Source organism: Ahaetulla prasina, chromosome 4 (assembly GCF_028640845.1).
Source record: "Ahaetulla prasina isolate Xishuangbanna chromosome 4, ASM2864084v1, whole genome shotgun sequence".
Lineage (NCBI taxonomy): Eukaryota > Metazoa > Chordata > Lepidosauria > Squamata > Colubridae > Ahaetulla > Ahaetulla prasina.
In genome coordinates this window covers 143,604,245-143,617,107 of record NC_080542.1, presented here as the reverse complement: position 1 = coordinate 143,617,107, position 12,863 = coordinate 143,604,245, and the positions used below count along the sequence as shown (strand labels likewise).

General features: G+C 43.8%; 1 protein-coding gene across 2 annotated transcripts in view; it reads right to left on the bottom strand.

Annotated features, from left to right (window-relative positions):
• Nucleotides 1-1,334: 1,334 nt before the first annotated feature.
• XIRP1 (xin actin binding repeat containing 1) overlaps nucleotides 1,335-12,863 on the bottom strand; it is a 45,447-nt gene continuing 33,918 nt past the window's right edge. For both annotated transcript variants that reach the window (XM_058180917.1, XM_058180918.1), the window contains exon 4: nucleotides 1,335-11,127. In XM_058180917.1, the coding sequence (XP_058036900.1) occupies nucleotides 3,557-11,125 (7,569 nt within the window). In that variant the 5' untranslated portion in view covers nucleotides 11,126-11,127 and the 3' untranslated portion in view covers nucleotides 1,335-3,556. The remainder of the gene's footprint in view (nucleotides 11,128-12,863) is intronic.

Here is a 12,863-nt window from a genome sequence, read left to right as displayed (position 1 = left end):
TGTTTTCAGATTCCCGGTCCCGCAGGAGGCAGCAATGGGCCTGGTTATCATTCCTATCTTTTGACTGGAGATACTTGGTCCCCATCAGTGCTCCTTTCCTCCTCACGTCTCCCCTCTCTTCACGTTCATGGATTTTTTGGGGAGGGGAAAAAAAGCAACTCTTATACAGGTAGTCCTTGATATACAACAGTTCATTCATCGACTCATATTTATGACAGTTGCAGTATCTCAGCGTTACGCAATTCGCTTTTGTGACCTTCTGACAAGCAAAGTCAATGGGGAAGCCAGATTCTCTTAATAAGTGTTACTAAGTTACCGACTCCAGTGATTCACTTAGCAACTGTAAAGTGATGGGAAGGTTGTAAAAGAAGAAAGGTTGTAAAATGGGGCAAAACTCGCTTAAGAAACGGGGCAAAACACTGCTTAAGCTGCAAAATGTGCCAATGCTATTAAAATACTTCTGGTGAACAGCAAGTGAGCAGATAGTCAAATATAAACCTTTTATTTATTATCTAGTAAGCAAATTTATATTGCCACCCAACTCATACTTAAATGACTCCGGGCAGCTTACAGCATTTCAAAAAATCCACCATATAATTAAAAAAACCATAAATTCCACCCCGATCCCCCAGGAGGCGCAACAGTGTGGGAGCCAACCGTGCCTCAGCGAGAATGGCGTTCCATAAAGAAGGAGCCACAGCTAAGAAGGTCCTTTTTCGTGGTCCCACCATATATAACTCCCTAATCAATAGCACCCCTTAACATGCCCTGACTTCCCATCCTGGTTAAGGTAGATAAGGTGGATCTAATAGGGGAGAGACAGTCCTTCAAATAGAACTGATCCACTCCAAGTCGTGGAGGCTTTAAAGGCGATAATTCAGCTCCTTGAATTGTAGCCAGAAATACAGCATATCAATAGCAAGGGCCTCTGTGGCTCAGACTAGTAAGACAGTCTGTTATTAACAGCAGCTGCTTGCAATTACTGCAGGTTCAAGCCCCACCAGGCCCAAGGTTGACTCAGCCTTCCATCCTTTATAAGGTAGGTAAAATGAGGACCCAGATTGTTGGGGGCAATAAAAGTTGACTTTGTATATAAATATACAAATAGGATGAAGACTATTGCTAACATAGTGTAAGCCGCCCTGAGTCTTCGGAGAAGGGCGGGATATAAATGCAAATAAAAAAAAAATCCATCAACTTGATCTTGAGATTCATGGAAAACAGCTCAGGATATAGAAAATGGGGGTGGGGGGGCGGGGAATTGGTTCTATCTTTTTTTTTTTTTTTTGACTTCTGGCTCCAGTTAACTTCGTCTATGGTTCTCATGTACTTTGCAAAATCAACCCTGAATATAATGTGGGTGACTTCAATTTTCTGGAAGAAGATTTACTGTATGAAAACAGAAAAACCTGCTTTATTTTATTTTTGCTTTATTTTACTGGCTCGTAACATGCCCCGGCATGTTTCCTGGCATTTCTAAACCAGTGCTTCTCGAAGCTTTTGACTTCATTATCGTAAACCACTTATCAGAAAGACCTGTCGTAAGTCCTTTCCTCAGCAGCATCATAAAATTGAACAGTCGCTAAATGAAGGGCCCAGTTGCATTATAAAAAACATCATGGAACGATCTTTATGTGATTTCAATGGCCCGGTCATAAGCCATTTCTTTCAATGCCATTGTAAGAACACAATAGTACACAACAGTAGCAATGTTTCTCTGCCTTTGTCACTTTAAGATATGTGGACTTCAACACCCAAAATTCTCCAGTCATTTATGCCGAAGAGAAACTTCTGGGAGCTGAGATCCACCTATCTTAAAGTTGCCAATGGTAAGAAATGGTATTCTACAGTAGGTGATCACTGATAACTTTTTATTGCCAAATGCCAGGAAAAACATTTTTTCTGTGTGCTAAAATTTACATAAAAGAAAAAGGATGGGTAGAGGCAGTGGTGGGATTCAAGTAATTTAACAACCGGTTCTCTTCCCTAATGATTTCTTCCAACAACCAGTTTGCCAAACTGCTCAGAAAGTTAACAACCGGTTCTCCTGAACTGGTGCGAACTGGATGAATCCCACCACTGGGTAGAGGGATTAGTACCATAATTGTTGGTTTTGCTATTAACTATTGGCTTTGTTTGAATGGATATACCCAGCCATATTTTATTCAAGAAGTGTTATTACCAGTCTGAACCAATTCATGAAGATAAAAGGAGAATTCAGAGGAATCTGAACCCTTCCAGCCAAAATACAGCAAATAATCAACACAAGAAAAACAACTACAGACTAATTTTCAGAAGTCATTGTTTATCTTCATATGGGGGTTAAAAAAATACCCCACAGGATATCTAAAATGTTTGGTTGAGAATATACAAAAAAGGCATAATAAAATTTATATAATTGATTTAAACATGGTTGCAAGAGGTAAAGGAAGCAATGCCTCTAGAATAAAATACATACTAACATTCAATTAATTACAATCCTAAAATAAAAAAGAGGATAATAAAATCATAAATATGTTTAACTGCCTTCCTCATTTAATTAGACAAAATGTTCCCTGTTTTTCATCGGGGGAACTGCAATGAGGAAAATTCTTAAAATTCTGTAATTACCCCTAATATGTAACTCTTGCTAAATAGTGCTAACAAATCTGCCCCCCCAAAAAGTGTAATAAAACTAAAAAGGGATAAACTCTCTACTTTCATTTGGGGAATATCCCCCACACTCATTTTGTGATGTATCTCTATCAGAGAAAGAATTTGGGAAGAGAAAACTCCCTGGACATACAAAAAGGGAAACAGAGAAAGAAGCAAATTGTCAGGCTAATAATAAAATGGGCCAGAAAATTAGTATACTTCTCAAAATGACAGCCAGTTTGGTGTAATAGTTGAGGCAAAAGGCTAGAAACCAGGAAACCATGAGTTCTAGTCCCACCTCAGGCATGAATTCAGCTGGGTGATTTTGGGCCAGTCTATCTCTCTCAGCCCTGGGAAAGAGGCAATGGCAAACCACTTCCAAAAATGTTGCCTAGAAAAATTCAGTGACTAATCCAGGCAATTGCCAGGAATTGAGACTGACCTAAAGACACACATTTAAAAAAAAATCAAAACAATCTTCAAAATATTGCTTGAGGACTCTAATTTGCCACTGATCAGATGAATGCCCTAAGGCAAACATCTTCAGCTGCGATGATTGGTGTTGAAAGAACCCAATCTTGTATTTGTATTTTTATTTTGTAGTTTTGGCTATTTCTTTTCTCTCTGGAACTGAAAACTTGGATTTCTACTGAAATGGAAGTCCTTTTAATCTTCAAGAACCAGCTTTGAAGGGATATCTTCTCGCCTCTCATGTCCAACGTTAAGACTATTATTCAGAGGGCAAAGAGAGGTGGGTTGTTGGTTTTTTTGTTCTTTCTTTAAAAAAACAGTAATGGCCACAAGAACAATAACACTGCTTATGGGTTTCAGTCCTTTTAAAATCCAATCAAAGTGGTTGAACGCTGAATTGTCAACATCAACGATCTTGTTGACGTCAACAGCTCTGCTCAAGGACGTTTGCTTATTTCTTCACTGGCTTAGAGTTGCTAAAGGTGACAAAAACCACTCCTGTTTCTTGGTGACCATCATCTGAAGGGAAATTCACTGGGCTGTTGAGATATTGGCGAAGTATCGGAGAAGCTGTCACTTCATATCTGGTTGGGCAAGACGCCATGCCGCAAGTTGAGGAAGTCTGAGTCTCTGATTGCTTGGTGACGGTTGTGGATGATGTGATGATTTTGTTTCCAAATTCATCTACCTCCTCGTACTGCTCAGTCACTGTCCGGGTAGCCCCATAGAGTTTGGATCCATCATGGCTCGTTTGCAATTCTAGAATACTTTTCTGTCTCCTAGGATTGGAGGGACTTAAAGCACTTAAAGAAGTCTTGGAGTTGTAATCAGAAGCTCCCTCTTGGACTGCGTCCTTCTCCTTGGTACCATTACTATTGAGGTGTTGAGCCAACTGCCTAGGGCTGCTGAGCTGTTGTTGTTTAATCAAGCTTCCTCCTTTTTTAATTTGGATGACCTCCTGATCCCCTTCACCAAAAGTCCTTTCGTAGCCATCGGATCTCATTGGTTTACTTGGCAAGGAGCTGAAAAGATTTGGGGAGAATGCCTCTCTTTCAGTGGCCACTTCCATAGGGTGGGATGAAACTAAAGGCACAATCTGCGGCGACTCTGTATTTTTCCGTGCAGCAGATTGAATGGAGATGTAGGACGGAGAAGAAGGAGAACTTGACCGAGGCTGAATCACATGTGGAACTACTAGGGACAGTTTGGGTACCTCGTGCTGATCAGCCACCTTGTCTCCTTCCCATGATGGATTTAGTGTCCCTTTTTCTTGTTTGGCTTTGCTGGATATAATACTGATTTTGCGTATATTGTTCCCTGCTGCAAGGCTTTGAGAACTTCCAAGAGATTCCTTTAGAAGACCTGAAAGTCCAGCTATGTCTGATTCAGACTTGAGGTTAGAAATGGAATATAGGGCTTTCTTAATGGCGTCTTCGATATCCAGAAGTCTGCTTAGGGTCTGCTCCTTCAGATGAACAATCTCAGCACTGGCTCGCTCCAGATCTTCAAAAGCTAACTCCACCGATGAGACACTCTCTGAATCTTCTTTAGGTTCCTTCAGCTGTTCAGGTTTCTCTACTTTGGGCTGTCTTGTCTGCTGAGGCTTTTCATCTACCACCCAATCGGCCACATTCTCAAAGAGATTTCTCAAGGCTTTGACGTCCACCTTTGAGGTCTCCTCTTCAAACTCCTTTACTTGTGTTAAGATTTCTTCAAGAGCCTCCTGTTTCCGTAAGTTTTCAAATATCTCCATGGCTTCCTCGACATTTCCTTTCATGATCTCCTCTTTATGGACGGATAATCTCTTGCGACGTTCTTCTTCAGTTTCTTTGCCAGCCTTTTCCCTCATGACCACCCCAAGATTTCTCTTCTCTGTATCCCAGTCATTCTTCGTTTCTGGATCTCTTGAGCCACCACTGTGTGCAATCTGATGTCCTGTAAAGACCTGTTTGGCTTCTAAGTCTGAAGAAAGAGCAGGTGCTGATCTGTCTGCCTGCAATTCTATGCTTGTTTTTTCTGACTTTGATGATGGGACATGTGTCACAACAGCTCCTTTCCTCAGGACATTGGCATGGCATTTTGCAGACAGATATGGCTTTCTCTGAACTTCTACATTAGGAAGATTCATTTGGCATTCAAAAGGTGTGAGAGAATCTTGCTTCTCAGGTAAGGAACATCGAGTTTCTTCTTGGAGTGTCTCCTGGAGCCCTTGAAGGTCTTTGGTTAGATGACAATTTCCTCCTTCAGGGCTATCCAGTCCAGTTTTTATTGCCTCTAACAAAGAGCTGTGGCTAATCAAATCCACTCTGGCCCTCTCCTCTTTCCTGGCCTTAGATTTCTCTTCTTCATCCTGCACAGGCAATTTGATGGCATCTTTTATTGACTTCTTCCCAACACTGATGTCCTCAACATCGGTCACTTTGGGTGAAGGACACATAGTGGAATCCCCTCTACATTCCAAATGTCCCCATATCTCAGCTCCACATGCTTGGTTTATTGTAGGCGAAGTGTTTGGCTTGTTCTGTTCAATCAAGATGGGAGACTTGGAAGGAGAAGGAAGTGGGGGTGCTTTTCCTGGTTGTCCTCTGTTGACACCAGCAGGTTGGGGGAGTCCCTCCTTCAAAAGGAATTCTGGTTTTGGGGGGATAACAGGCTTTTTCCTTGGTGGGGTGATCACATCAGGCTTGGGTGGCAGTTGGGGCTTCTCTGATGGTCTCTGGTGGCCTGTTTTGGTTGGGGAAGACAAGGGAGTTTTGAGGTCACATGGCTGCATGGATGGGGAACAGCACTGAACTTCAGCCTGTCTTGGTTGGGATGAGGCTGCGTGGACATCAGGTCTCATCAATGAAGCTGGAGGAAGAGGAGGAGGAGGAGGAAAGTCATTAACACCTAGTGAGTTTGTAGGTGCCATAGCTACAGTAACTGCCTGGCCACTAAGACACTCAACCTCCTGTTTCTTTTTACCCATGGAATGTGACTGCCCTGCGTTTCTGTATATCATGGCTGCCTTAAAGTCCCCTTGGGACACATTAACGTTAGACTTCTCCAGAGACTCGAGCGCGGCTTTTAAGTTGCCACGGACCACGTCCTCTTTCTCGACTTGTCTCTGCTCAGTTGCAGCATTCTGCAGAGCTCTGATCGCTGTCTTTACATCCCCTCTGATTATAACGTCTTGCTCACGTTCTTCAGGAACGGAGTGCTCTTGGTAGTCCGATTCAAGGAATGGATTTACATAGGACATCACGGGCTTGGCTGTGTAAAGGCCATCTTTAATACTAAGATCTGTCCTAGGTAACACTTGGCCAGCTTGGTGGGCCACAAAAGGCTCTGTCCCTCCCTGTCTTTCCTCAGGGTCACTGACCTTTAGGGGCAAGGACGCCGGGCTCTTCTGAGATAGATTGACACCAGGCTCGAACACCTCCTGCGATCTAGAAGAGGGCACTTTGCTACTCGGCAGTCGCTTGCTGGGCTCACAGCCTTCTTTGGGCACTGGGCTTTGCATCATTGCATCGCAGGGTTGGGTGCCGCCCGGTTGCGTGTTGTCAGTCATCTTTTGCAGCTTACTCTGCACTTGCTGCTGCAGAGTTTTGGCTTCTGCTGTGGCTTTCCTTAGGCTGTGCATTGCAGCTTGAAGATCGTTCCCAGGAACCTGCGTTGGGGATTGAACTGTTGTTGAGTTGGCTTCTCCTGCCTTGAAGCTGTGGAGAACTTCAACTATCTTCTGATCTGCCACTTGCATGGATGTTCTTCCCTTCCCATCTTCCAGGATTATTTGTTGTCCTGGTGTTCTTTGGCTACTATTTTGGGCTCCTTCCACCCAGTGGAAGGGCAATGTGACAGCTGGAGGAACTATGCTTTCTTTGGATGAGGATGAGGTCCCACATTGTGCCGAATGAAAGGGAGTACAACCTTGATGATTTGTGTGGGGGACTTCTCTTACTGACATACCTTCTTTGGTCTTCCACAAGAATGCTTGCTCAGAGCAGTCATGATTCCCTTGGACCACATCTGCGGTCATCACACCTTCCTTGTTCTGCACCATGGTTGGTGCCACGACCTCTTGCCCGATTTTTGGCGGTTCTTCTTTTGCTTGTGTAGAAACCAGCGATTCTATCTCTGACTCCCTCTGGAGGTTCTTTAAGTAGTCAAGATCTCCCTTCTCAATGCAGCGAGTATACAGTTGGACGTTCCCCTTCTCATTGTCCTCTCGTCTGATGGTTGCTGTGGTTCTCTGCTCTTGTGAAGAAGTCAGAAGATTCCCGATCACTGACTTTACATCGCCTTTCACAAATGTAGGCTGTTCAGCCACCCACTGACGGAGGGAATAAATAATCACCTTTGTTGATCCTTTGTCTGTCTCCTGCATAACTATTCCTTTCTTAACTGAGATCTCTTGGTTAAGAAGTTCTTGAAGATTCCTTGCTATGTTGTTCCTCATCTCCTCTTTGCTCTTCTCAGCTTTGTCAAAGTCCAACAGCTGTATGGGATTAATTTTGATACCGCCATTCTCCTCTTCTTGCACTAGCAACCCCCAGGCCTCCACGTTAGTATTCTGAAGGAGTTGTAACAAGACCATTTGCAAATTGTCTTCTACAACCAATTCCTTTTGAACTTTGGGAGTTTCCTGGTTACTAAAGTGGTATGCCGCCATCTTGATGCCCTTGGTATTATTGGCTTCAATAAGGATGCCATTTTTTTGGATCAGTTGATGGGAGAATAACAGTTCCAAAGTATCTGATGATGTCCTCTCTTTTGCCTCTGTCTCTCTGCTGCATTGAAGAGAGCTGAATTTATCCAGAGGGGTACTTTCAAACAACCATGTAGTGCTTTTTACACAGGCCTGAGGAATTCCTTCCAGGGACTCTGTGCTTGCTGAAGCCTCTGTGTCTTTGAGACTGTCCATTGGTTGAGTCTCAAAGAGCCAAGTGCAGCGTTTGACGGCTCCTTTCTGGATATCTTCTCTCTGGACTGTGGTCAAGCTACAGGCACTTTCAGAATCTCCTTTTAAGGAATCCATGGGTTGATTTTCAAAAAGCCAGGTGGACGTCCTTACATCTCCTTGCTGGACATCACTGACGCTAACCATCCTCACGTACTTCTTTTGGCTGAGTTGTTCTGACTCGAAAAGTTGCTTGTTAGATTGGACATCTCCCTTCTGTACATCCTCAACACTCTTCAAGGTAGGCCTCGTTTCTTCAGCAATGGAATCGAGAGGCTCTGTTTCAAATCTCCATCTAGCTGACTGGACATCTCCCCTCTTGAAATCTTGTTGCGTTACAGCTCGGATCACAAAAACCTCTTCATCTTTCTTGATTTTATCCAATGGTTTCGTCTCAAATTGCCATCGGGCACCTTTCACATCACCTTTTATGACTTCTTCCTTTTTCACCGAGGTGACTTCATGGTATCCCCCGTCTTTGTCCTGAATAGCATAGAGGGGCTGGGTCTCGAACAGCATAATGCATGAGTTGACATTGGCTTTTCTTGATGTTTCCTCACAGACTTTTTGGATTTGCGCCTCATTCTCTTTTTCGTGGATCTGATCAAGAGAGAAGGTTTCAAAAATGAATCTTTTGCCCCCAACATCTCCACCTTGAATGTTCTTTTCCAGAGTGGCCTCTTGGAGACCCTCGACATTGCTCTTCAAAGTATCCATGGGGCAGTTTTCAAAGAGCCAAGTGAACTTGGGCACAGCCCCAGGTTCAATGCTTCCATCTACTGGGCTTTCTTTCATGACTGCCCTTGATTTAGCTGCTGTATCCAAAGGTTTGGCTTCAAAGAATTCTTTTACTCTGGACACCTCTCCAGACTGTATCTCCACCCTGCTGGAGCATCTGATAATTTTCTGACTATTTCCAGGGATATTACTGGACAGAGGTTCAGTAATTTCAAAGAGGTGCCGGACAGTTTTCACGTCTACCCCTTGTAATTCTTCCTGGTGGAAGGTCTTTCTGACTTGTAAGTGTTGTTCTTCTTGACCTTTCAGGCTATCCAGAGGTTGAGTTTCAAACATCCATGTATATGATTTGACATCAGCTTGAGGCACAGGCTCTTCTGGGCTCTCCTTCATTTCATCTTTTTCACATAGGGCATCAATCGGTTGTGTCTCAAACAACCATCGACAAGTCTTGACATCTCCTCCTTGAGAAACTTCCCTTTTCTGCTCTGCTTGGTTGACTTGGCTGTGGATGACATCAATGGGTTGGGTTTCAAAGAGCCACTTGCCTGTCTGAACATCTCCAGCCATTATCTCTTGCTTAGTGATGCCCTTGATCACATCCACTTTTTGGATGCTCCCATCAAACTCATCTAAAGGTTTGGTTTCAAACATCCATTTGTAGTTCTTCACACCTCCGCTGGTCACTTCCTCGTCTCTACTCACAGATGTGACCTGGTGGAAGTGGCCAAAGCAGTCCTTAATGGCATACAAAGGTGTTGTTTCCAACAGGAGTTGATTATTTTTCACCTGCCCAGAAGGGATGTCTTCTTCTCCCTTGGTGACCTCCTCAGTGCTGACTTGCCTGATGCAATCCAGAGGAAGTGTCTCAAAGAGGCTCTTGAATGCTTTCACATCCCCTTTCTCTACCTCTTGGACAGGTGTAGTAGAGCAATCTTCAGCTGGAGCTTTTGAGATGCTTCCGAAAGGGCAGGTCTCAAAAAGATGCTTTGTTTGCTTCACAGCTCCTTTCTCATCTTTTGAAAGCTCTACTCTTTTTAAATGCCCAACTTCAAAATGGTCCCTCAGGGTTTCCATAGGTTGGGTTTCAAATAACCAGAGAGTTGATTTCACGTCCCCTTTGATAACTTCTTCCTTAGCTGGAGGGCTGTTGGAGGATTCACCTTTCAGACTGTCAAGAGGTTGAGTCTCAAAAAGTAGGCACTGTTTGCTGACATCAGCTCCCTGGATAAGATCTGGAGAAGCTTTGAAATCTTCTTCGGACACTGTGAATTCCTTTATGGCATCTAGAGGCTGAGTTTCAAACACCCATTTTGTTCCGCTGACATTTCCCTTGGCAGCTTCCTCTAGAGATATTCCACGAATAACCTGTACTTTGGAAGTATCTTTGTTGATGGTATCCAATGGCTGGGTTTCAAACAGCCACCGAGCCGTCTTCACAGAGTTGGTGTGTATTTCTTCTCTGCAGATGGATTTGATCTCATGAATGCTTCCTGTCTTATCCTGGAGAGCACAGATGGGTTCAGTCTGGAAAAGCTTGATGGTTTTCTTGATGCCCCCTTTGAGTTCCTGAATTTCTGACTTGAGCTGTAAGATGTTCTCCTCTTCCACAGAGTTGCAGTGACCCAAAGCTTCTAAGGAATGAGTTTCAAAGAGTTGTGCTGCTCCTTTCACATCCCCTCTCTCAACAGGTTCTTTCAAGAGTACTTCTTGCACATCTGTCTCATCCAGGTACATTTTTTTTAAAGAATCTAAAGGTTGAGTTTCAAATAACCACCGAGCTGTATGTACGACTCCTTTCATTTCTTGTAGCTCCGATGCTTTGGCCGAAGTGAGCAGCCCGTCTCCGTTGGAAGGCTGGCTTTCAAACCTCATGGACCTGTTCTTTACATCTCCACTTGGGATGGCTTCCTCCTCAGACATCTTTTTAGCAGCTTGGCGTTCCCCAATGGAGTCCAGGGACCAGTTCTCAAAGATCCAACGCATGGATTGAACTTCGCCTGGAACCACCGCATCTGGAGTAGCCGTGACTGGCTCATTAGGGTCATCTGGACTCAAAATTTCTGCCAGGTCTTCTGACACAGCCTCTTCCAGATTTTTCCTTAGCTCAGGATGCATGTGGCGGTAAAGTCTTTTCAACTCATTCACTTGGCGTTGCTGGTAGAACTTGGAGAAAGATTCTTTAGGCGGAGGTAAAGGAAGAGAACTGGAATCCTGTGTCACAGGGACAGCGGGAGAGTCCTGGAGGTGAGGAAGAGGAGGAGGAGGAGGTGATGATGGCAGATCTTCCACTGCTTTCTTCATATCTGCACTGGAAGTCCTTTCACTCTGAGTGTCTGCCATCTCTAAGGAAACAGGGTTTTCAGCATCAGTATTATGCCACCATCAACCACCCTGTTAGTGTCCAAACTCATGCAACAGCTTGGGTTAATATTGAAAAGAGGTCTCTTCATTTCAGACTTCTCACACATACACACACACTGCATCCTACACCACCAATTCCACCATCAATACTACAGGTAATCCTCGACTTGTCATTACAATAGAGCCTGGGATTCGAGTTGTAAGTCATTGAAGTTGTAAGTCGAGGCACCACTTAACGGGAGTTGATGTTTTATGACTGTCATAAAGCAAGTCACCATGGTCGTTAAGTGAATAACAGGGTCATTAAGTGAATCTCGCACATCCAATGTACGTTTTTGCCGTTTTCTGCTGGAAAACACAATTGTAAATTGTGATTGCGTAGGCGTGGGACTCTGTAACGGGTCGTAACAGAGATCTGGTTGCCCACCACTCAAAATGCAGTCACATGACTATAGGGCTGTGTATGTCCGCCGCAACTTTGAGGATAGGTAGCAAGAAGCTTTTTCGAAATACATTTTAATTTTGAATAGTCATTAAGCAATTGGCTGCTAAGCAAGGACTACCTGTACTATGTATGTGTCAGGCCTTGCTATGCGTCAGGCCTGGAAACCATACTAGGCCATAGGTTTCCAGATGCTGCCACATTTTTCCCCTGAGGGGAAGAAGGGGGGTTGAGGGGTACGGTAACATTCTTCAAGCGGTCAAGGTCAGATGGTGTTCACATCTGCAGAAGGAGTGGCATGAGGAGGTTTCGAATAAAGTGGAAGAACGTTGGACCATGTGACCGGCAAAGGGGTTAGTGGGGTGGACTCTTGGGTTTGTATAACTGGGAAAAGAATCCGGAAGTTTCAGTTTTGGAATAATGTCAAGGTTCCAGAAAAACCTCTTCTGCATAAAAAAAAACCTCAGAAGCCATTGTCTTTCAAAGTTCTTTACTAGCATGAGGAAACTGGCACACGATGAGTGAAATTCCAAAACCGAAACTTCCGGATTCTTTTCCCAGTTATACAAACCCCAAGAGTCCCACCTCTCTAGCCCCTTTGCTGGTCCAACGTCCTTCCACTTTATTCGAAACCTCTTCCTGCCACTCCTTCTGCAGATGTGAACATAATCCGACCTTGACCGCTTGAAGAATGTTACCGTACCCATCAACCCTGATTTTTTAGATTTTTTAAATTTCTAAATTTTAAATTTTAAATTTTTAAATCTTCTGTAATTTTATATGGGGTATTTTAGGTTGGTCAATTTGACGGTTTTAATTCGGCCACTATTGAATAGGTATTTTAAACTGATTTTTAACTTTGTATACTTATTGCTTTTTATCTTGGCTGTACACCGCCCTGAGTCCTTCGGGAGAAGGGCGGTATAAAAGTTTAATAAATAAATAAATAAATAAACCCTTCTTCTTCCCCTCAGGGGAAAAATATGGCAGCGTCTGGAAACCTACGGCCTAGTATGGTTTCCAGGCCTGATACTGTGTTAATGAGTGGGGTGAAGATATGTCTAACTTGACACTGAAAGTCAAGGTGGTACCCTGGTGTTTAATGCCTTATTCAGATATCCCAGAAGGTAACAAGGGTCATCTAATCTGGTTGGCATCAGATATGGGTAGCAGGGACAGAGGTGGCAAGGAGAGGGCAGTCTCATAGTACATAACTGCTTGCATTCGCCATCTGTTCCTTCCTTGTGAATGTATAAATCCCCTTTCTCAAGAACC